This window comes from Stegodyphus dumicola, chromosome 7 (genome assembly GCF_044657685.1).
Source record: "Stegodyphus dumicola isolate Sdum_Otavi_A_Nest chromosome 7, ASM4465768v1".
Lineage (NCBI taxonomy): Eukaryota > Metazoa > Arthropoda > Arachnida > Araneae > Eresidae > Stegodyphus > Stegodyphus dumicola.
In genome coordinates this window covers 47,022,270-47,048,426 of record NC_140774.1, presented here as the reverse complement: position 1 = coordinate 47,048,426, position 26,157 = coordinate 47,022,270, and the positions used below count along the sequence as shown (strand labels likewise).

Sequence of the window (26,157 nt, the reverse complement as noted above, 5' to 3'; positions counted from 1 at the left end):
TGTAACGAAACATTGTTTTATTTGTCTAAAATTGAACAAAAATTTGGCATTTATAGCCAGTTGATTTCTCACTGTGCGTCTACGTAAAATATTTTTATTGGTATCTATTCATTCAGGCAGTAGTTGACAGCCTTCGAGGATAAAGTTATCGAGAATTATTTTCTGCAACTCTGCTTTTGAGGAATTTGCATTTCGCAGGATCTGGGCAACGCCCTGCGTTGCTACATCTTCTATATAAATGTTCTGCATATTTGAAGAGTCATTTAAGATTACATCGCAAATGATATAGACTCGGCATTCTTTTTGAATCTGACCATCTTCGCTCACAGCACTGCTGATCTCGTTGCTCTCCGACTTGCAGACGATGGCTCTGCCGATCTTCTTGCCTAAACTGGTGTCCATTATGTGGAAGTTTTCATCGGGGTCAACTGCTTGGAGTTGCAGACCATATCCGGGGCCGTAACTGTCTGACCAGAAGAAGTTGTCATTCTCGTTCAGAGTGTAACTTTCAAATGTCATTCTTTTGCCGTAACCCAGGCCAATACTTTCTAGCCTCAGAGATTTACCGCCGAAGAGGTATTCATCATTTAAATTCTTCCGTACTTTGTACCTGAACCCTGGAATAATCTTCGGATCCACATAAGTACCTGCAAAACAGAAATATTAGTAATAAATGAATTTCTTAAAAAATCCAAATGATTCTGTACCAGATACATAATATATGGCATTAGAAACATGTTTAATTAATTACATAAACTCTGATATTCATAAAAATTATCAGCTGCACATATCATAAATTATCTCTGTTTTAACTTACATCAATCTAATGTATTATTGAAAATGAAATAGAGATTTAATTAATAAGGTGTACCTTTACTGATTTTAAAGCGCAATGTAGGTATGTATATAATGTAACTTAATATAGTGATCGACACATTTTGGAGAGGTAATGCTATCAGGTTCAATGTTTCTTCTAACCTTCTTCGGAAACATACAATGACCTGACTAGAACAGAGAGCTTACTAAAGCTATGTTCACTAATTGTAGTAAGTAGACAGGATACAGACGAAGGGTATACAAAACCCTTTATTTTTTTTCTTTATATACAATGACTTCCGTACTTCGGAATACAATGACCCTCCACTCGGGGTCTAACTTAAAAGATATCAAAATAAAACTAAACTCTAATTTAACTTTAGAATAAGATTGGCCTTATAATAACAGAAAGCGTATGTAGCACAGAGACTGTGAACACTACAATACGTTTAATTTATCAAGAGGATTAAAACCTCTGGCCTGGAAGGCAAAGTAGCAACTGCGTAACTTCTAAGGTAAGCGGCCTGCTTCGAACTCACGGCTTCCTCTCTCCTGCTTGGCAAAAAGGCCACACTTAAATACTTGGCGTTCGCCAGACAACTTTGCATAAACTCCTTCACGCTTATAATTCTGGCCGGAAGTAGAAAATAAGAAGTGATAGTAAAGATTTAAAATAAAATAAACGTTAGTAAAACTTAAGATCCTTACATACTTCCCGCCAGAGTTAATTAGTTTGAAACTGAGGTCTAAAACGACCTTGTTGAAAACTTTTAGCTCTAGAAACTAACGCGAGGCCAAACTTTTACAAACATAACTTAGCTAGAAACTAGAAAATTTTAAAAGAAAGAAATTTGTTACAATAGCAGCTCCCGGAATATACAACAATCTTTTTTCTTTTTCATCTGTACTGCATCAAAACAGGAGCTTTATTCAATTCTGGTTCCTTCCAGAGATCTGGAAGGAAAACTAGTTTAATGAAATGTTACAGAATGACATTGCAAATAACATAGAATATACTTTTCTTAACATTCTTATTTCATTCATGACTATTTTAATTATCTCTCCCCGTGCTCTCTGACATGTGTTGTAAAAACACCAAACACGAATGTGTTTCTGTCTATGTGTTCAACACTTCCTCCTACAATCAAAACACTAACGTGTTAAAATTCAACATACGAGACCTCTTAACACACCCTAATTTCAACTCTAGACCCTGAGGTACTATTCTGAAAGTGGCTAACTCTAAAGTGTAGCGTCAGAGAGCCTAACTACATCATTCAACCTTTAACACATATTCACCATGATTTAATCTTTACAGTCACACGAATAACAAATTTTTTAACATTATTTTCACTTTTACCATATCACGGTATTTCTAAACATTCAAAATAACAGTTCACATGTATACAAGAACATATCAAGATGCCGTTAATTTTACACATTTGAAAACATACATTAGTAGTACATTGTTAACTTCTATTCTTTTCAAAGCAAGTGCCAATTCTTTCTACATTGAAATAATACTACATTTCAAAAAGTCTTTCAGACTAAAACTTCTTTCTTGTTAGAATGTTTTAAATAAAATTTATACAATAACTTTTTACAATATTTAAGTCTTTATACAACGCTATTATACATCAACTTTAGTTTTACGCGCGAGTAATTGAAAAACATAATAAGAAAATCGGTCACAACTCATTTCTCGCCCTTTTGGCGATAAAGGTAGACCTCGCATGAGGTAAAACTTCTTCAAATCTGCCACTTGCAGTAAGAATGAAAGATTAACTTAAGTTTGTAAAGTAACACAAAATTTTACTTATCTTTGTAATATTCAGACATCCTTTTCTGGGCCCAGTCTTTAAAGGTGCTGCAAACCGTAGCTTGGTTGATCCTCCTTCTTGTACGGGCTCGCCCTTCAGTGCTTTCCTCTGGAAGCTTCCGTTTTTCACCACTACGGCCACCCTTGAACATCTTCCTTCTGTCCTCTGCTTGTGGTCTTGGCCGTTTGAAGGCAGCTGGTCTTGGTGGAACCGGGAAACTTCTGTCGTGATCCTGCTTGGACCTCGTTGTTGGCCGTTCAAATTTTTCTTGTACTTTTTCCTCCGCCGCTGATGGCCCTTCCGTAGTTCGGCGACTTTTGCTGCGGAGAGTTCTGTCGGATGAGTCAATCTTCCGTTTCACAGCCGGGTTATAGTTGCCGTCCTTTCTCCCGGTCTTTTCCACATACGTCGTCCTTCTCCCTTCTTCATTCTGGGGGTGTTCGTGAACTCTGTTTTTTGGACGGTGGAACGGCTTCTTTTTCTTTGTACCTTCAATTTTTCCGCGGGGCAATTTTCTTTTCACTTGCTTCTGTCTCTCATTGGCTTGCCCTTGTACTTGTCGTTTTCCCACCTCTGGAACTTGTACCTGCGGTGTCTGCCGTACCGGATCCTGCAAAAGATCTGAAAAGATTTGCATTTTATTACGGTCATAGAATGGTTTTATCTGGTCAATGTTTGCGGAACAGGTTTCACCATTTCTTGCCTTTAATACTACAACAGCGTGAGTTATTTTTTCTATAACATATGGTCCTTCAAAGCGTGGGAAAAATTTGGCAGTTTTATCTTCTGGTGCTGAAGAAAGTGAATGCTTAATTTTTAGTACTTCATCCCCTACTTTATAAGTTACTCCCCGTCGTTTCAAGTCATAATACAATTTTTGTTTTCTTTGTGCTACTTCTGTATTCTTTTTTGCTTCTTTTATTAGTTTTTCTATATCACCCATTTTAAATTCTGGGGCTCTTTGTTGCACATAAAATAGTTTATCTAACGGTGTTATAATCTTTCTGCCTAGAAATAACTCAGCAGGAGTTTTTCCCGTTGTATCATGTTTTGCGGTCCTAAGGGCGAAAGCAAATTCATTGACATAGTTATCCCAGCTTTTATGAAAATTTTTAACATAACTACGGATAATTTTCACTATATTTCTGTTGACCCGTTCCGCTATATTTGATTGCGGCCGATACGGGACCATTTTTAAATGACGTATGCCCAGTTTTTGGCACATGTCTTCAAATATATTACTTACAAATTGAGGACCATTATCCGATATAACTTTTAGGGGCGCCCCGTATTTTAAAATATATTTATTTAAAATAGAATCGGTAACTAATTTCGCGGAGGCTCGTTTTAAGGGAACAATTTCGGTCCATTTACTAAAATGATCAACTATAACAAGGAGATAGCGACTTTTGTTTAACTGACTTTTTGGGAAAGGGCCCAATAAATCGATACCGATTATTTCATTTGGAAATTCGGATTTAATACTATTTAGAAACCCGGCCGGGCGGAAATTAATATAATTAACGGCTTGACATGTTGGGCAGGACTGGACATACGCCCTTGTTAACTTTTGCAGTTCAGGAAAGTAGACTGCCTCGCGTACGCGTTGAGTAGTTTTTCGAATACCAGCATGAGAAGCTAAAGGGCTGTCATGGAGCTCTTGCAGGATATTTAATCTAAGACTAGCTGGGATAACAGGTCGAAATTCGTTGTTGGAATTCGTAGTTTTTGTATAAAATAATAGACCATCTATTAGTTCGTAATGGGCCGCCCTATTTCTTATCGCCACAATATCTTGGTGGCTAAAATTTTCAGGATCCTTCAAATACTCATAAATACTTCCAAACTCAGGATCCTTACCCAGTTCGGTTATTACAGTTTCTCGGGAATTTATTGTACACGCTGTCAGCATTGCAACTTTTACGGTATTACCCTGTTCGTCTAATTTAATTCGTGACAGGGCATCTGCTACGATATTTTCCTTTCCGGGGGTATGCTTGATTACCAGATTATATTCTTGCAGCTTGAGTGCCCATCTTATTAACCTTGGGGATAAATTTTTTCCAGAGTACAATCTAGTTACCGCCGCATGATCAGAATATACTGTTATCGGCGCCTTTCCAAAATAGACTCGGAACTTTTGCACTGCTAACAGAACTGCAAGTGCCTCTCTCTCGGTCGCGGAATAGTTTCTTTGTGTTTGATTTAAAGTTCGGCTAAAAAATGCTACTGGCTGCTGATTTTGCGAAAGTACCGCTCCTACCGCATAATCCGAAGCATCCGCTGAAATTTCTAAATTTTCATCCTTTTCAGGAAATTTCAACACAGGGGCTTGCGTTAATGCTTGTTTTAATTTTTCGAAAGCACTATTGGCTTCGGCCGTCCACGAGAATCTTGCCTTTTTCCTTTTTAATTTTAACAATGGCTCAGCGATAGCCGCAAAATCTTTTATAAAGGACCTATAATATGAACAAAGTCCTAGAAAAGAAGAGAGCTTCTTTGCCGTGTTTGGAGTCGGATACTTTTGTACCGCGATTATTTTTGATTCATCTGTCTCGATCCCTTTTTGCGATATTTTGTAACCTAAATATTTTAATTCAGGGGCTGCAAATTTGCATTTTTCGACATTAACTTTTAGACCGGCCTCATTTAATAAAGAAAACACCTGTCTTAAATCCTGTACATGTTGGTCTAGATTATCACTAGTAATAATGATATCGTCTAAATAGATAAATGTGGACTTTCCGAGAACAGGTCTTAACACAATGTCCATGCATCGCTGAAATGTTGCTGGGGCGCCTGAAAGGCCAAACGGCATTCGCAAAAATGCATAAGTGCCAGACTTGGTTATAAAAGCAGTCTTAGGCACGTCCTCAGGCCTGATCCCTATTTGAAAATAACCATTCGTTAAGTCTAAAGTTGTCATAAATTTGGTTGATTTTATGTTCCTTAAAATTTCTTCTATAATCGGTAACGGATATACCGGATATTTCGTTATGGAATTTAATTTACGGTAATCAATAGCGAATCTCCACCTTTTTGGATGCTCCAAAGGATAATCATTATTTTTCTTACATAAAACCACCGGACTAGCATAACTACTTGAGATAGGCGTTACGATCTTTTTACGTAGCATATCGGTAATATGCCATTCTATAATTTTTTCCTTATTCTTATCATACCGGTATGGTTTTTGACGAACCGGCAATGCATCTCCGGTGTCAATACTATGGTTAGTAACCTGGGTAAATCCTGGAATATCACTAAATAAGGAAGCAAATTCACTTACCACTTGTCGGATTCTATCTTGCTCGTCATTAGGCAGGTGGTCGAGATTTACCCTTGGCGGTTCAACCTTTTCTACACACACTGGTTGCATCGTCAGCTTAAGAGACGCTTCATTAAAATCCAGTGTAGCTTGTGCGTCTGAAAGAAAGTCTATTCCTAGTATTAAGTGTGCTTGCAAATTCTTTACTATAAAAAACATCACCTTTACTTGTTCGTCCTTGATACGGATGTACAAAGGTACTTTACCTACGCACTTACATTGTTCTCCTTGCGCCGCTAATACTGTTGTATTATCCGCATTATATATGCGGTATTTGCGAAAATACTTTCTAAAAAAGACTTCTGCCACACAGGAACACTGCGCGCCGGTATCCAGGAGTGCGGTGGCCGGGATATTATTTACCAAGACTTCAATCTTCGGAAGAGTTAAATTTTTCACCATTACTGTATTTAACTTGTAGGAAGAGGGGTTTTCGTGGCCTTCGGATTTCCGCACCCTCTCGTCAGCAGAAATCCGTTTTAGTTTAAATTATTTTTTCTTTCGGTGCTTTCCTTCTTTCTCCACTGGCCTTGAGACTTTTTTCCTGGGTTGCTATTGAACTGTCGACGTTCGCCGGCTGTTTTTGAATGCTCGGGTTTCCTTGCCCACTGATTCGCTTTTTCTCCGTAGCCATGTGCTTGAGTTTGCTGTAGTCTTGGCGTACCAAATTGGTTTCGCTGTTGATATTGGCGTCTTCTTTCGACGTCCGCCGTTCTTCTACTTTCAAACTGGATTGCTAGCTCAAATAATTTTTCCAGTGTAGTCGGATTTCTCAATTCAATAAAGTCTTGCACTTGGGGTAGTAACCTCGGCAAAATCACTTGAATTATTTCAGGATCCGGACGGTTTCCATACAAGAGCTTGAAAACGTGAATTTTTCTTAAAATAAACCTGGAGAGGTTTTCCATTCTTTGTTGATATATACTGAAAAGTTCTGTTTCTAATTTCGCACGATCCCTTACAACAGGGAAGGCTTTTAGTAGGGCAGTCTTGAAATTTTCGTAGGTATAGGTGGGACTTCCTGCTTGACCCAAGAGACTTCTGCCGATACATTTGAACCAGTTAAGCGCTTGGCCCCTCAAAGCGCTGGTAGCTAAGGTAACTTTTTGAAACTCGTGCACGGGGTAGAGCATGAAGTGGTCATCCAATTTTTCCAAAAAACTGGTTACCTGTGAGTTTCCATTAAACGTTGCTTCCGGTTTCATCGAAGCGCGCATGGTCTGGACAATATACCCAAATCCTTCCAGGGCGGCAGCTGGCATTTCTGGATTCTGAGCTGTTTCTGCAGGCAGCACAGGTTCTTCTTGAAACTCGGCCATGGTTATTCTTCGTCGGGCGCCACTATCAGGTTCAATGTTTCTTCTAACCTTCTTCGGAAACATACAATGACCTGACTAGAACAGAGAGCTTACTAAAGCTATGTTCACTAATTGTAGTAAGTAGACAGGATACAGACGAAGGGTATACAAAACCCTTTATTTTTTTTCTTTATATACAATGACTTCCGTACTTCGGAATACAATGACCCTCCACTCGGGGTCTAACTTAAAAGATATCAAAATAAAACTAAACTCTAATTTAACTTTAGAATAAGATTGGCCTTATAATAACAGAAAGCGTATGTAGCACAGAGACTGTGAACACTACAATACGTTTAATTTATCAAGAGGATTAAAACCTCTGGCCTGGAAGGCAAAGTAGCAACTGCGTAACTTCTAAGGTAAGCGGCCTGCTTCGAACTCACGGCTTCCTCTCTCCTGCTTGGCAAAAAGGCCACACTTAAATACTTGGCTTTCGCCAGACAACTTTGCATAAACTCCTTCACGCTTATAATTCTGGCCGGAAGTAGAAAATAAGAAGTGATAGTAAAGATTTAAAATAAAATAAACGTTAGTAAAACTTAAGATCCTTACAATGCTAAAGATATGTCTAATATCGAAAACCTTTCACACAAACTCTTCAGATTCTAGCTAAACACCTGAGAATCAACAAAAAGTTTTAAATTTGCAAAGTCAAGAGGAATTGAGAAATATTTATTCATAAGTATAAACATATTATATATATATATACAGTTGAAAACTCAAAAATGTTTTCCATTTCCTTCCATGCCAGGTTGTTTTTGAGTGCGAGACTCCAGTTTTTGTCAGGTTTTTCTAAACTCTTGTAGCGATTCTGTCCGTTGTTTAGATAATTTTTTTAAATGTATATTGTTGCTTAAATGCTATTATCATTACAAGTATTGTTTCTATTTCTCGTGCTTGGTATCAGTCTTGCTATCTACCATAAAAATTTCGAGTGACTTGGCCTATTGATTCTATAGCAGTTATTCTATTTGAAAAAGTTGTAATCTGCAGTACTAACGAAAGTATGTGACGACATATGATGCTCTCCAAACTCTTCTTGGTCTCGCTCATCATGAACCTTCGTTTGTACTTTGTTCTGATACTATTTTTCATACATTTTCCCTCAATCTGCGAGAAATTTCAGCTGCGTTAAGACCTGAAGCTCCAAGAAATCTCAAAACAGGCTGACCTGGCACTTGGCGGCAATACAGATTCAATTAAAAGACAATTTTACTGGCGCTCTGCACCAACAGAAGTGGTTAGAATGAAGACAAATGACATATCATGCTGATTATGATGCTGCTTTCGATGCTGATTATGATGCATAAACTATGCATCATAATCAGCATCGAAAAATTCAGCCTAATTTGGGTTTCCTTCTCCAATGTCGCAGTGTTTGTAGGAATAGTACTTCGAAATGTACGAAGCACCATGAAATGAGAGCTAAAAAAAAAGGTGTACATATTCATTATGTGCGTATATAACTATATACAATAAAACTTTCCAAAGAACTTCCTTATATCTTTGTGTTACGAAAAATGGTGTACGTGCATAACGGGAAATGCTTTCCAGTGCCCCAACGCTTAATGAGCGACTATTCATTATGTATGAAAAGTGTTTGTTTCAGGGTATTCATTTATGCCCTAAAGTTAGTTTATTTTGAAATGCCTGGTGTACTGAACTTTCTGATGTGGAACGAACACCTCAGAAAATTACCCCTATTCCAAAGAGAATAGCAAACGGGTTGGCTAGATATGGGCGTTTCGTGTTTTTTTCCATTAGTAACGTATACGCAAACGAGTTTTCCTTAGAAAGCCCTCCACGAAGGCTGTCCGTTCATCTAGGCAGGTAGATGCTTTGCCGTAATCAAATAAACCAAAATTCAGATAGAATAAATAAACATTGGTACTGAACATCACCTCTTTAAGATGAATACCTTCATAAGAGACCAAAATCATCTGGGGCTAAAGAGTACTATATAAATCTTAAAATTGATAAATACTAGCATTAATGTAATAAGGCAATAAAACTTTAACAAAATTCTTATAAATACCAAATACCTTCCATTTCTGGCTTTTTTTAAATTATCCCAGCATATGCCAATACTAATTGATAAAATCTGCTTCGTTTGACCGTGATTGTACTATATTTAAACTAACGGTTGTCATTTAAAAAAAAAAAAAAAAAAAATTAGCTATGCCTTAAAATAGACATTACATCATTTTTATTTGATACCTATGTTATATTGGGCCCATAGCTTTAATTATCCTCTTTAGTTAAAAATTATATAAATGCAATAGAAGATTTAAAAAGCATTCCCTTATGACATAAAATATTTTATTTTTCATCATTAATCTAATGCATCAAAATAGTTTGTTAGTGTATTTCGGATTTTCATTAGCTAGTGTTAATATAGGCTAGCATTTACCAAAATGGTTTACAAACGTCTGAAATGGAAGCATTTATAAGTATTTTTTTGAGTTTAATCGTCTCATTGTAGGATAATAATAGGATTTATTGCCAAGATCTAAAATTCACTAATTTTTAAATTTTAAAAGATGTATATAAATATAGCGTAACTGCAATCTTTTGAAAATCTTTTTGACAGTAAAATAAAAGCTTTTGTTTCATTGCATGTAATTGGCAAGAAACATTTAATTTTAATAACACAGGTTTTTTTTTTAAATTAACCTATCTCAAATCAATGGAGAAAAACAAATACCAAATCGAATTCAACGTTCTCCATATTAAAATAGAATTGATTCGTTTCTCACCTTTAACGACCAGTTCTCCTGGTTTAAATCCTTTCGAATCGTAGCATGTTGGGATGTCTCCGATGTCTTCGCCTCTGACTGCCCATTTATTGCAAGAATTCTAAAACAGAAATACCTCTTAAGTGCTTTGTGACATTTTTTATTAAAGAATAATAAAAAATACTACAGAAGGGCCCGGGTTCGAATCTTGGAGAAGACATGGATGTTTATAAATGTAGTGTCGGTGCGGCATGGCGGTGCTCTAAATATGCGGCGAGCCGAAAGTCCTCTTGTGTGGTGGAAGGGGAGAGAGGTGGGAGACCCCGGATCTCATTCCCCGGGGTGCTCTTCCTCAAAATTGAGGGTGGAAAATAGGAGTCCAACCTCTGTTCGAAGTAAATTGGCAGCCATTGTTCCATGAAACAACATTGTTCCATGTAATTGTCCAAGACAACGACAACAACAACAACAACACATACTTATTCAAATAAATAAATAAATAAATAAAACACAGTGAGTATTTCGTATTGCAATTAGATGAAAGTACTGATATAACGAACTTTGTTCAGTTATTATTTTACATACGTTTCAAAGCAGATAAAAGAGTTGCAGAAGAATATTTATTTTATGAAACTCTTCAGGAAAGAGCGACTGCAAATGAAATTTTAAAAGTAATTGACAATTTTATGTCTGAATATGATATTCCTTGGAATAATTGCATTGCCGTATGCAGTGATGGAGATCGGGCTTTAACAGGATAATTATTCCGGTGCTACTTCTCAAATAAAGAAAGTCGCACCTGAAACGACATTTACTTACTATTCCATTCATCGTGAAGTTTCAATAACCAAAGCAATCTCCAAAACCTGAAAATCATTTTGAATCAAGCTGTGAAAATTTTTAATTGTATTAAAAGCCGAGCTTTAAATTCAAGAATATTTACGAATTTATGCCAACAGATGGGCAGATAACATGAAACAATTTTGTTATATTCCGAAGTTAGGTGGTTATCCAGAGGCAAAATTTTAAGTCGTCTTTTTGAACTTGGATCAGAAATTCAAATTTTTCTCTGTGATTCAAAATTTGAATTGCAAAAATGTTTATTTTGTGAATTATGGTTGGCGTGTTTAGCATATTTAGCTGATATTTTTGGAAAGTTAAAGGAAGGAGATTGGGAAAGTTAGTTTGCTTACCATTAGACATAAAAATAAATGAAATGGTTAAAAAAAAAAAAAAAAAAAAAAAAAAAAAAAAAAAAAAACCTCGAGCTAATAGTCAAAAAATTGGATAACAATATTTTAGAGCTTTTTCCACTTTTAGAAAGCTTTCTAACTGAAAATAATTTGAAAATAAAAGAAGAATTAGTGTCCGACATTAAAAATCATGGTTTTTCATTAATAAATAAATTCAACATGTATTTTCCAATTGATCAAAAAAAAAAAAAAAAAAATTGGATCGTAAATCCATTTTGTACCTGAAATTTTTTGTCGGAAAGAAAGAGAACAATTGACAGAAATTTCCTGTGATCGAACTCTAACTAAAGATTTAAAAAATAACATACTTGTTAACTTTTGGCTGAACCGAAAAAAAGAATTTAAAGGCATTTCAAATAATGTTATTAAATTTTTATTGCCTTTTGTGTGAAGAAAAATTTTTTTCCATGTTACATTTGAAAAATAAAAACAGAACAAAATTAAAAAGTGGATCCAGAATTAAAGTATTATAATTTAAGTTTTGATCATTAAAATGGTAACCAATTTTTAATCTAATATTTTTCTATTTGTGTATATTTAATACAAATAGCCATAAGAAAATAGCCAATAGGTTGTGCAAAGGGCAATATATATACAGATATATTTCTATTGAGAAATTGAAAAATAATCATTGTAAAATGTAGTGCTGGTAGTAAAGTTTGTCAGTTTTTGTTTAGGTGGTACGCGTCAGTCAAAAGGTTGAAAACCGCTGCTCTATGCAATTAGTTTTTCCTTTATAAGTTTTATAAGTGTGTTTATAAGTGTTCTTTATAAGTGTCCATGAAGTTTGATTAAATTTTCCTTTTACGATTTCCTAGAATAATTAAATAAATGCTTTAAATCTCCAACGTGGCATTTTTAACCAGGCCAAAAAGGAAGATTTTTAATATTTCGCACAGAAGTTAGGAAAATATCATTCCTATCCCGTACTCAGAATAATACGACTTAAAAGCTTAATTATTAAAATTAAATTATATAAGAAAGAATTCCTTTAATCTTTCTTAGCAACAGTTTTTTAGTGTTGAATGTACTATATTTAATATTTGCGTTCCTTTATTTCTTTTGTCTTATTTATTTTCTCACTGTTTAATTTTATGTTATGATTTTTACAATAATCTTGTTACTGACAACTTGCTTTATTTTACTATTGAGTTTGTGTGACTGGCAACAGTTGTTCATGTTTATGTTTCAGTAGAATAGCGTTCTTAGCCGCAGTCTGCTACAGCCAATCTTTCTGTTAAAGAATTTCAAATAGCTGCCTTGAACTAAAAAGTATCAGCTTTGTATAAACACTTTATTGATATTCTAAAACAGTAAATTCTTTAACAGAAAGATTGCCTGCAGCAAGAACGTTATTCTAAAGAAACATAAACATGAACAACTGTTGCCATTCACACAAACGCAATAGTAAAATAAAGCAGGTTGCCAGTAACAAGATTATTGTAAAAATCATAACATAAAATTAAACAGTGAGAAAATAAATAAGACAAAAGAAAAAAAGGAACACAAATATTAAATATACATCCAAAAGTTAGGCTTGAAAAGCTAAATAAAAAGCGAATAGATATTGAATTTTAGCTTTTAAAAAAATCGAGAATAAATTCTTACCTTCAGGATCGAATGAAGAAAGTGCAGCGCCCTGCCATGAACTAATAAAAGTGTTGCCTAAAGTCGGGATGGTGGTATTTTACTCTATTTATCTTTATTTGAAAGGCGTACGAAAAGGATTCGGATAAATATGAAAAACTGGATATCAGGTATACCCATACTGTTACCAATAGAGATAGTACAGCTCATAGCAAGGAAATCAGAAGAACGTTCTGAGAATTATATATACATTAAAGATACTTTGCTTGAAAATTTTTAAATGAACCCGGAAAAAATTATTTAGAGTCAAGAAAAATCCTGCAAAATCATGGGGAGTATATGGTGGTTGCAGAGGCACTTGTTATTGGGAAGACGGGGAGGACCGGAACTAGTTCAAAAGGATTAGAGATGGAGCTACAGTCATAGCCGTTTGATATAATTCTTTATTTTTAGAATTGTATCTTTGAAATAAATTTAGTATCTATGGAAAAGTATCTTTGTCATTAAGTGTTAACTAAATTAGTAAAATTGAGCAGCGAGTCCTTTATTCAATAATTACAAAGATAATTTTCATACATTCATGCTATTGCAATTGCAAAGAAACAGAGAATGCATGGCGAAATGCATGTTATCAGAACAGGAATAGGTGTGAGAAGAACGCAAATTATTTATTTTACATAAGGAATGGTGAAGTTATATTATACGAGTTATATTCGTATTTCTCATGAAAGTTATATTATATTTCTCATTTTCTTTATGGCTTTATTAATGCTGCCAGGTAAAAGGTTTTGCTTGGTTATTTATTGGATAGAAGAATTCATACTTTTGCCGCTATATAAGCATGCACCTTCAGTGTTATATATGAATTAATATTAATAGGAATTAATTTGGAATGTCACACTTCAGAAAGATTTATTGGAGTATTTTACTGTTTTTAGAACGCAAAAAGAAAATAACAAAGTATAATAAATGAAAATAGTTTAATAAATTACTAATAAATGAAAAAATGTAAAATTAATAATGACTAATGAATAAAAACGCACTGGCTTCGAAAATGTCTGATTACTTTAATGGCATTTTCGAAGCCATTGCGTGTAAGACACAGTTTCAGTGACTGAAAATAAAAGAAGATTACGCGTTTTATTTCAAACAATTAACTGAACTCCCAACACGTTCTAGCAACACCACCTTCCTTCGTTGTAATTTTGCGTGTTATTATGTAACCATCTAAAGAGACGCTGGCTGTCAGCTATGTTCAAGAGTAATGCTTATTGTTTTCATATATGCTATATTGATGAAGTTGTTTTCTCTAAGCAGAGTTCAGTAATTAATGTTACAGATTTAAAAGAAAGATGATTTTCCTGATTATAGGAAAAATCTCGTTTAACTTTGATTTGATATTCAGAAAATTGTTTAGTGTTTTAGGTACTTCACGTCTTTCTGAATATATTATTTCATTGAATAATTTTTTCTTAGATAATTTAGTTTTCATCAAAATGTTTTCTTCTGGAAATTAAGCTTTCAAGTTAAGCTTAAGTTAAGTTTCCTACGGGTGATTCTTTTAAAATTCTTCAGAAAATTTAATTTTTGATGTATTAAACGTAACTAAATGAAATATCAGAAATTGATTCATATTTATTTTCGTTTTCTTCCTCACACACACATATAGAGAGAGAGAGACAGAGTCAGAGAGAAGGAGGGAGGGAAGATGATGGATAGGAGAATATAAATTTCATTTGTCTATGGACATTAGATTCTCTGCTTAGTGGAAAATAAGTGCATATGTATCGATTCCGAATTCCGACTGACAACGAAAATTACAGGACTTCCCGGTGACAAACGGCATGAAACTTCCAAGGATTATCGAGCAAGTAAACAAAACTGCAGTTACAAAGTGAGGTATTTCGTAATTGCACGCGAACTTTAGGGCGTTTCAAGGGGATTACTCTTCCGCAGTATTTAAGCTGAACATGATGTAGCTATGAGTTAAAAGGTCGTCATATGATAAGGAGCATTCCTTGCAGGTGGTACGTGTATTGTACGACATTTGACTATTCTTAAGAAATGTGATACAGAGTAGCTAGAGTTTCCAGCGCCCGGGGACAACTGAAGAATTTGCGCCCCTTTCTGTGTGCCAAAAATGGAAAATATTTCATTAAAAAATTTCGTAGCATCAATTTGGCGCCCCTTGGATGCTGCGCCCGGGGACAGATGTCCCCCTTTGCCCCACGACAGCTGAAAAGCAGTGTTGTGGAAAAATAAGTATATTGTACGATTATTCAAATAGCTTGTAATCTTCATATTGTAGTATATTAGCGATTCAGGTGACGTAGTAGTAACCAGCAGACGATGGTTCCAATGAACATTAAAAAGTTTCTTATTACGTGAATTGTTAGCATTAATGGAGTAAAAAATATCCATAGCAGACGTTTCCAGCAGATGAAAGGTCGTCGAACAAAGTGCGGCAAATTCTCACTGCTATCTAGATTGGTGGTACAATTAAACACGATGGGGCATGATTTCGCCAGCATACATACATCCATTTCCAAAAAGTAACATGCAACTCGGGATTCTCTACTGTAATTTAAAGAAGTAGGCCAAAGAAGCACCTATCCCAATTTTAAATATAACATATATTTCCTTCACTATTTTCAGACACCTATTTCTTTCTAGATATGAACTTGACTGAATATAACATATACGCCTCCTTTAAATATAAATCTAATGTCATCATTACTTGCTCGTGCGTGCATCAATTTTTGTCGCAATCATGACCTCTCCAACCGCATTACTGTAAAACGGAGTGAAGATACGAAATGTTGCGCTTTATTATATGATCTCCATCAAATGATAAAATGTTTCAAACCTCACAGATAAATTACGTTTGACAGTTTATGCGAGAATCGCTGTTAACAGCAAAGCTTTTCAAACCTCGCAGATAAATTACTTTTGTCAATCTATGCCTGCGAATATTTCGGGCACACGCGGCTCTTTATGTGCCCTCGTTTGGAGCCTGTGGATGTTTGCGAAATGCCCATTTTACCGTATGTTGTTTTATTCACATGCTTGATAATTCCTGAAAGTATTGTGGCAAGTGTCCTCAGGAAGTCCGATAGCTTTCTTTTTGAGTGAAAAATTCACAAAATTGATCCCTGATTCATCAAAAGGTGAAAGATAAAATTATTATTGAGTTTTTAAAGAGATCAGCTTCAAAGTCCATGATTCACGAAGACCTTTAGACTCACTGCAGGTCTAACGTTTTTATCTGTTTTCTCACATCAAGACTCTTCAGGTGGTGTGCCTAAAAAATATGATTTGAAATAAGAGATAAGCCATTTTGGAAAAAGCAGTCTGGATTTCTTTTAAAATATTGTTTGAAAACCTTATCTCATAACTTTCTAATCTTTTTTTTCGTTGTATTTAATAGGCAACGTTATAATCATAAAATGTTTTTTTCGATTGCTTTCACAGTGATTGTCATAACTCATAGGATCCTTTGAATGTGCGAAACGTATTGCTTAAAGTAAAAAATTAGCAATGATATTTTTAAATTTTAATATTTTAATTTGGTTCCAGTTTTTTTATAATGGATATATAAATTTATTTTTGACATGCCATTGAACGGGAACGGAGGGTTTAAGAAATTTTCTTGCCAGAGGTTACATTTCTGATATGTAATTCTCAGAATATTTTACGTAAGTTAATTAATCTGCTTAGTTTTGATTTGGTAATCTTCAAGATAGGAAAATTTGTTTCCAAACATAAAGCTCCACTGGTGGTCGAGTACATAAAATAGCGGAAGACTGCTCGGTCCGGCTTCGAAAACAGAACTCGGAGGCATATTTGTACTTCAACTTTTGCATAATGTTATTATATGACAATTTCTTTTAAAAAGTGCTTAAAGGATTATTTCTAGCATCAATAGTACTTACGTGTTTTCTCCTAATCAATTAACCTACCAACCATTCACAAATATAAATACTGAGTTGCTTAAACTATATTTTCTTAAGAGTGCCTATCATGTTTGCGAGAGTCTGACAAATTATGTACCAGTTTATATAATCTGCTGAGTGTTTGATAATTTTGAAGTTCATCTGAAGCAGCTTAAAGACCTATATTCGCAGAGGCTTTAGCGGGTTAATTCAGTTTGCAAGCGGAAATTATTATTTCAACAGTTTACTTGATAAACTTTAAGAAATAAATTATGTACAGTTTTAAAGCCACAAAAATATAAAGAGGTTTGAAAACCACAAAAATATATTATAAGATTTAGGATAGAAAACTGAGAAGATATCTCGACCAGCGTTTCTCGGCTTGTGGCCTGCAAGCCGTCCTCGCAGCCTTACTCTGGGATTCTCCTAGATTCAGAAAAAAGATAAAAATTAAAATTCATGTACAGCATATAGAGCGCTATAGAGGAAAATCTGGGAATCTGGAAACTACACATGGCAATTGCTTATTACTTTATAAAGTGTGTTTAAATTTTAGAACAGTTATTTTTAATTTTGAAACCATTTTCCTTTCAATTCTTGTTTCCCACTTACAATTCCCTATTAGAATGAGTTTTTAGAATCGCACTGAATGCAAATGAGTTAGAACGAGTATTTAAGGAAGGTTCAGCTTACTTCAGTAGGAGAGCTTAGGCGAGTGTCGCCGTCAAGCTACTTCGTTAGTAAACCTATTACGCTCGGCCGTGTTGTACGTGCCTGTTGATGATTGCTGGCTAAGTTAATCACGTTACGGCCAATTACGTTAGGTATTTGTATCTAGCTTCGGCTAAATGTTTAGTTTAGCATTAGATTAATTTCTTATTATTCTTATCTTGATTTGAAGCCCGAGTGGAGGCTTTCCTGGATGTCCGAGAAGTAGCCGTTTGTAAATAATTCTTTGAGTTAATAAAAGGGTATTTTAACCCTTCTCTAGACTTATATACGTCGTTATATACGTAAACCCAGCGATAATTCGCTACGCAGTTCACTAGGTTCCTCTACGTTCATCAGTTCAAGTAGTGAAGAACATTATAACTTCTTATCCCAAGACTGACACTTTATGGAATTTATTGCTGATTATCCTGCTTACGGACTTCTCAATCTTAACAACAAAAGAGGAATTTAAAGCATTATGCCTGCGATATATCTTACCAACCTAACGTCCAAACGTAAAGCAAGAGTCGACAGTTCATCTTATCTCATTAATGTGATTACTAACATTTATTTAATTTTTAGTTAATAAGCTAAAGATTATTCAAACGCTAATGGCCTTGAATTATTAAAATTGAATATAAATTTTCATGTATGAACGTAATTACTTAAAATGAGTATAAAATTTAGATTATACTTAGTTTTATATTAAATGTGTAACTGTACTGTAAAAACATAAGCAAAAAAATTGTTTTCGAAGGGGAAGGTGGCCCGTAGAAGTTTCCAATTGAATTTATAAAAGTGATCCCCATTTGAAAAAAAGGTTAAGAATCGCTGACCTAGATAGTTTCAGAGTAACGAAAGACGAACGTTAAATAATGGTGAGGAGTCAGTTGATACAACCTAATGCCTTAGGCACAGTTTTCTTTCAGAGGTTCATCCGACCAATGGTTAAGACTGCTGAATACTTGGAGTTGGACCCGGGTTCTATTCCAGGCGAACGGGATGGCTGCATGGTTGGTTTGCCTAACCAGTTATGTAAAAATGCCCATCTAGTTAGCCTCTTCGCGGGCTTCGAAGTAAAATCAACCAACTAGCGTTCAGGTAACTTGTCCGATGGGCGATCAATGCGCAGTTAAAAAAATCAAATATGTATAATATTAAAACTAATAAATTAAAACAAATGCAGAAATTTCAGATTCAGTATATGAAAGAAAATGACTAAAAAACTTCTATTAATGATGCAAGGAAAGCGCATATTTTTTTTTTTTATTTCAAATCCTTCATTTCTTTTAATAAGGTCAAACAAAATCTACACATTTTATCCAAACGTTTTAGTGCAAATATTTATAATTTTTTTTAGAGCAGAGGCAACGATATTTTTAAATTTAATAAATGGTCTTATTAACTAAAAATTGGATATTCTTTCCTTATAAAAACATTATAGACATTTAGAAAAAGTCTTAAGATATTCAGAATTTATGACAGTAAGGTACTTCATATCATGATATCCTTTTAATTTGTATTTTAACTATATCGCATTGCGTTTCTGAATTTTTTTTTAATTCGGAAACATTTTTAATGGGATGTCAGAGAGCAGTGTGAAACACATCTATAATTTCGAGAAAGCCATATTCACCGAATAGGAAACATTTTCGGGATTTACTGCTATATTTTTAAAATAATAGTTAAATTCAAACCAATACATAAAAATTTGATAGCAAGTTTTCGAGATAAAATTAGTTCAAAAGCCGCAGCATTTAGACGGTTTGCTTATTTTAAACTGGGATGAAGAAGTCTGGGAAGATAACATAGTGAAGGCCATCCATCGACCTCAGCAAAAATTTTGCTGCTATAAAAATCTCGTGACCGAAGATCTCCTATCACAAGTTCGTAGATGCAGACTGACGACTCATAGGTGATAAAGCGACATTTGCTATCAGAGATCAGATCGAGAAATGCCTTTTTTTTAGGATCACTTTAATTTCAGAAAGCGATTTTTTAAATGCAAAACTCCAGCTTATCACTGGCAGGTGAAAGGTCACCTGGAATGGTAAGAATTTAAACTAGAAAATTTAAATACGACAATTTGTATCTAAATCATCTTTACGAAGTTGATCAAATACTCAGCAAATACAGAACCCCAAAACCGGAGAGGGGGGAAATATAAAAAAATTCTGAAACGTTTCAGATTTCACCGGTCGCCCGAAAGGGTTTCTTACCCTCTCGGCTAAGTTTGTTCTCTACCAGCCTACTCGTGCTAATCCATTCTTTTATTGTCTTTTTAGTTTTATTATTAAGCATCCTTTTCTTCTTGCTTATGCCATTCAATTCAACAACAAAACCACAAAAATTTTAAAAGCAGCATAGCAGCGTATGTTTAGAATTACCGATGCAGTATTAAGTGTTGGCGCATATTTTTCAATTTTTTGCAGTCTTTTCACTGTACACCATATTAATATTCATTTTTCTCAGTAAGATGGCTTACAAAACATTTTCTTTTGTCTTTTCATTGTTACACACACAGGCGAATGGATCTGAGATTTTCATTTGAATGTGTGGCTGGCTAGGGATAAAGTGTTGAATTTTTTTTTATGGCGTGGGTTAACACGTGGTTAGAATGCTGGTATAAGTAAGGTGTAAGAGTTTTTTCCACGATGAATGAAGTGAAATGGGAAAAACAACAGATTTTTCACCTTTTGAAAAAGGGCTTATTGTTGGTGACCGTTTAACATGGGCTTCAATTTCGAAGACAGCAAACTGTACGGCAGAACAGGGACTCTACTGTGCTTCAACTCACACAGATCGTCAACCATGGCTTTCCCAACAGATTCCAGCTCGAACCACGTGCAGAGAATTGCAGAGGATAGGAATGCATAGTCGGCTGCCTGTGAGAAAACCACTCCATTTCTGCCCGACACGCAAGAATTCGTTTGCAGTGGTGTCGGGAAAGAAGACACTAGGCATCTGAGGACTGAAAACGGGTGATGTAGTCGGATGAAGCTACACCTTATTTTGCACTGATGGAAGACGTCGAATTTGGCGAGAACTCCATAAAGCTATGAACCCATCTTACCTTACTCGCACAGTGCAAGGGTCTGGTGAGATTATCATGATATGGGGTGTATTCTATTGGCACGGAAGTGGTGCCCTGGTGTTCCTCAGGGGTATACCTAGATATACTGGCAAATCAAGTGCACCCTGCAATGTTGCATTTTTAGCCTCATGGCGACGGATACTTCATGGACGATAATGCAACTGTACATGGTGCCAGAATTGTTCAAAATTAGTTTGCTGATCACCCTGACTTCTAACATCTTCCTTAGTCACCGCATAGCCTAGATCTTAACCCCATAGAAATTGTGTGGGATATGGTGGAAAGGCGTATTCGACAGCATTGTATCTTTCATCTAATTTTACAAGATCTAAAAAGATGCATAACCAATGGATGGTATTCTCTGGACGTAAATGTACTCCAGGAGCATGTAAATTGTATGCCTAAACGAATCAGAGCAGTTATCCGTCCAAAAGGTGGTCCAATAAAATATTTCTATTGGGTTTCTAATTCATTGGCCAGTGTGTGTAACATTTTTTGTGTTAACTTTATTTATTAAATATCACGTTCTTCGCACGTAAACCACATAAAATTTAATTAAATAACGAAATACAAAGTTTTGTTACGGATTTTGTATAGATCTAAATAACTAACAGAAATTATGTATTAAAATTGTAATATTTTTTGTATAATGTAACATGAAATACTTGAAAGAAAAGGTGCTTTGCCGGTAAAATAAGAATACAGGGGAAAGTCTATTTAACACTGCGGCTATCTCGCTAAATCTGTAAGATATCGCCAAGCTGGCGATGGTTGGCGATAAGCCAAAATTTGTCGAACTTGGCAACCATATGGCGACACTTTGGTCCGATCCCTGTATAACTGTAATGGGTATTGTAATTGATCCTATATGCAACTGTAACCGTATCCGACCCTCTTATGCCTTCTAGTAATTTAGAAAAGGGGAAGGTGCTACATATTTTTCGGTAGCCTGGAAAGAGGCGAACCTTACATCGACATATCTCTGGACTCCGTGCTCAATGCTGAACTAAATGTCGATTGAGAGAAATTGATATTCTGCCTGGTCTTATATACTTTTCTCCCAGCCGTCGAAAAATTTCTACCTTCCACATCTCGAAATGACTCGAAGGCTTGGGGCGGATATCGTTACAGTTACATATAAGATCAATTATAGTTATTCAATTACAGTACCCATTATAGTTATACACGGAGTTAAACAAAATGTCTTCAAGTGGTCACCAAGTTTGGCGACTTTTGGCGATTTCACAAAATTTGGTGACAAAAATTTGTTTTCAAAATTCTCGCCAATTTAGTGGGTTAGCCATTTACTCAATGTTAATGACTTGCCCCTTTATTCTTATTTTTCCGCAGAGCATGTTCTCTTTCAAGCACTTTATGTTACATTATATTTGTATAAAAAAAAAAATACAATTTCACATGCAATTTTTAAAAAAAATGTACATATATGCAAAATCTGTAAAAACACTTAAAAACTGCATATGTTTAGAATTCCCGTTAGAATGTTAGATGTTGTCATGTATATTTTTGCATTCGTAATAATATTTCTTTAAAAAGTAGCTGTTCGCGCGTCCTGTCGCCTAAAATAGTTGTCTTAAAAAAGAAAAAGTATATGATGATTTCAATGGGTCCAGCTAGTGTAATTTTATAAAATATTGAATATTCATAATTAGACATTTAATGATTTTAAAAATGTTTATTTAAATCAATCACGTTAAATCTAGAAAAATGTATTCTTAAGAAATGTGTTTATTGTTTTTAAATCGCTTAGTTTATTAATCAATAACCTTCCAGATTAAATTTGAAAGTATCTGGGTTTACTGAATATCAAACGCCCTTACGCGCGGAAGTTAAAAGTACGTTATTTTCGGCCGCAGCAACACATTGTTTTCATACAGCCGAGTTTGTTAATTAAAAGTGAAAGATAAATAAATATCTTACATTTTTCTGAATCGCAGCAATCTAGTGCGCTGGAGATAAAAATGTTTTGTTTTGAACAGTGTTGCCCCTACTCGCTTTCAAATCGCAGCAACACATTGTTTTCATACAGCCGAGTTTGTTAATTAAAAGTGAAAGATAAATAAATATCTTACATTTTTCTGAATCGCAGCAATCTAGTGCGCTGGAGATAAAAATGTTTTGTTTTGAACAGTGTTGCCCCTACTCGCTTTCAAATCGCAGCAACACATTGTTTTCATACAGCCGAGTTTGTTAATTAAAAGTGAAAGATAAATAAATATCTTACATTTTTCTGAATCGCAGCAATCTAGTGCGCTGGAGATAAAAATGTTTTGTTTTGAACAGTGTTGCCCCTACTCGCTTTCAAATCGCAGCAACACATTGTTTTCATACAGCCGAGTTTGTTAATTAAAAGTGAAAGATAAATAAATATCTTACATTTTTCTGAATCGCAGCAATCTAGTGCGCTGGAGATAAAAATGTTTTGTTTTGAACAGTGTTGCCCCTACTCGCTTTCAAATCGCAGCAACACATTGTTTTCATACAGCCGAGTTTGTTAATTAAAAGTGAAAGATAAATAAATATCTTACATTTTTCTGAATCGCAGCAATCTAGTGCGCTGGAGATAAAAATGTTTTGTTTTGAACAGTGTTGCCCCTACTCGCTTTCAAATCGTTGACTTTGTTAATCAAAAATTCATTAAAGTATTACAAAATATGAAGTAAATGATAAAACAAATTCGGAATTCAAAATTCGGGCTTAATTTCCAGGTGCACATGTTCGGATGGAGGACAACATTGTTTTAAATTTGATGGCGCTGGGTACCGTTATTTCTTCACAATGCGAGGAGCATACGTACATATATGCAGGTTCTTCATTATTTAATTCTTTTAGAAGTAACATTTAATTCTTTAGAAATAACATTTTGGGAAAAATAAACAATCAGTATATTAGAAATTCGGAACACATTTTCTTGGAAAAAATATGTCCGATAGTGCAATGATCAAAGTTCTGTTATGATAGTTTGATTTTTAAACTAAGATGTGTATATAAAATCTGCAAAAATCTCGTAAACATTGTGTAAGCTATGTATAAAATTTTGAAAAATCGCTAGGAAATATTGTACCATCATTGGAAAGTATGTTGGCATACAAAATTAAAAAAAAAAAAAAAATCTGTAGACAGGGACTAAAAATAAATTTCAAGATTTCATTGAAGCAAACAAATAGGTATAGAAATAGGTATCTAAATAAAAATAATTATCTAAAAAATATATTCCTTAAGAAAAGGACAATTTTCATTTCTGTTATGTGTATTACTTATGTACATTTCTTTTATCTTAATTTTAATAGCCTGTAAGGTTTTCCTTATTTTGCATAATAAATAACATCTCAACTTCCCCTCACATTCTTTCGCTAGGATGTAAATTTAAAGTTAAGTGAAGTGCTATTTAAACGTGTGAATATCTTCAGTTTATTCAGAACGTGTTTCGCTAACCAAGCGCACGTTTCGTTGTTATTTCGCGGTCACGCTAGTAAGCCTCTTGGCCTTATCAAATTAGGATCACGCCGGTTAGATTCCTGTGAGTCTACCTCTTAGGTGTAAACTTAAGTGCGTTCTTAGACTATTTCTTTCAGGTTTGACTTGTGTTATATTCTACGTTTAATTTCCACCGCAAGTGGATGGTGTTTTTGTAAAGCAAGAAGTCCGTGCCTTTTTGTTAAATTAGTTTGAATTAATAAAGGGTTATTTTACACCTTCTTCTGTGCTGGTATTTAATTCACACCTGTGCGAGAAATCGCACAGGATCTAATTTAGTTTATGTGGAATCACAGAGACAGATCTTACAAGCCGACATGTTTCTGATCCAGCAATAGCAGAACTTTGAGTTTATGAGTTTATTGTTATCACCTCGAATTATTAAAGCCTTACCTTTGCTAGGCTTTCTTCTTTCACTGTCGGAATGTAATCATCATGTAGGAGATGCTCCTCCAGGCTACTTGATAGGGGCAGGCTCTCAGGATCCTGGAGACGTTGTTTCGCTTCTCCCCAGAATTGCTCCAGATCCTGCCATTCCTCGATAGGCGAGCATGGTTCACTCGGAATACAAATAGGTTCGCTGCGTTGAGTCTCCATAAGTCAAAAAGAACGATCCGTTCTCGTCCTCACATTTTGAAGTTGTTATCGTTCGAGTATCGGGAATGATGTCATGGCTATCGGCATCGCTGAGTGCTCTTTTATCAGCTCGGGTCGGAGCAATTTTCAAAACGCTCTCGTTTATGGGGAAACAAACATACTTATTGAATTGCATCATTGGGAAGAGGGGTTGCATGTCTTTCCAGAGACAAATGCAAATATTGGCCGATTGCAAGAGGTTCATCTGCGCAGTCCTTCTAGGAAAACATTTTAAGAATTTACGAAACAAGCAGAATGTTCATTTCAGAAATTATCTGTTGTACACTCTGCTCCTTTCTCAAACGTTTCACCGTTAAAAGTATTTTCAAGATCAGAAGGTCAGAAAATATCTTAGAGGAAAGCGCTTGATAAAAGTAATAGGATATTAATTGATATGTTTAATATAAAGAAATAAAAAAGAATCACATTTTACTATGTAAATTTGTACTGTTTAGTAACCCATTATCTTTTTATTAGCAAATTAGCGTATATAAGAAAGGAATTCCTGAAGTTAAAAGAAGACTGACAGTTGGTAGTGACCATTATTTTTCTCCGAATTATTTACACTTAGCTCTTAGTTTTATAAGAATAGAGTTTAGTCTTTGTCTAGCTGTGTTTGATCGCGTGATAAGAGGGCTTCAGCCAAAGTTTACAATAGGACTTTGCCTTTTGAATTGCATACTTATACTGTTCTGTTGCATTGTTCTGTACTACACATGATGTATAGTTTTCATAAGGCACTGACATTTCATAAGTTGAGGCATAAAGTATTTTCTCCCTTCTTACCGCGTACCTTCGTGATGTAATTGGACCAGCTAGCGATCGGTAGGTCTAATGTTCGGATCCCGACCAGGGCAATGCAGATGTTTTATGTTTCCAGCTTCAAAAAAAACTTAATGACTTCACAAGTGGTTCCCGATTGAAAACTGGTAGACGATAATTTGTCGCCACCAGGATTTATCGATTGATTCCCCTCTTGCCTCTCACTAAGGTTGTCTCTTACTTCAAACAGGAAAAAAAAAAAAAAAAAAAAAAAAAAAAAGACCTAATGATTCTACAAAGTTCTAATAAAAAGGTTTATTTTAACATTCTTCTGACTTCGGAAGTTGAGTTGAGTTGGAAGACTAAGACACAGCAATAAATCACCTGACAATCTATACTGAGCCAGAATTTAGTTTGAAACGCATAGGTTCTGTACAATTTAATTGAAACAATATAAAAATCATTAAACAGGTATCGAAGATTTAGGTTTTGATAGAATTATTATTGCAGAAGGACACAATGCGTATAACTTATCATTCCAATAAGTTTAGGACGTAGGATTTACTCGTCAGAAGATAGGTTATATGCACATTAAATATAACATATCTTCTGACGATGTACTGATTT

At 34.9% G+C, this 26,157-nt stretch overlaps 1 protein-coding gene across 1 annotated transcript; it reads right to left on the bottom strand.

The window, feature by feature from the left end:
* On the bottom strand, positions 1 to 24,787 carry LOC118181216 (uncharacterized). Its single transcript, XM_035350297.2, has 3 exons — positions 24,526 to 24,787; positions 10,082 to 10,181; positions 1 to 647 (listed from the first exon to the last, which is right to left on the bottom strand). The coding sequence occupies exons 1-3, from the start codon at positions 24,727 to 24,729 to the stop codon at positions 109 to 111; spliced, it is 843 nt and encodes a 280-aa protein (XP_035206188.1). The 5' UTR covers positions 24,730 to 24,787; the 3' UTR covers positions 1 to 108.
* Positions 24,788 to 26,157: the final 1,370 nt, after the last annotated feature.

Bases quoted from the DNA above. Each gene is read 5' to 3' on its own strand.
- LOC118181216 (XM_035350297.2), bottom strand. From the start codon at position 24,729: ATGGAGACTCAACGCAGCGAACCTATTTGTATTCCGAGTGAACCATGC. The intron at 10,182-24,525 runs GTAAGGCTTTAA...TTTCTGTTTTAG, and splicing joins AAGAAGAAAGCCTAGCAAAG to AATTCTTGCAATAAATGGGC. The intron at 648-10,081 runs GTGAGAAACGAA...TCTGTTTTGCAG, and splicing joins AGGAGAACTGGTCGTTAAAG to GTACTTATGTGGATCCGAAG.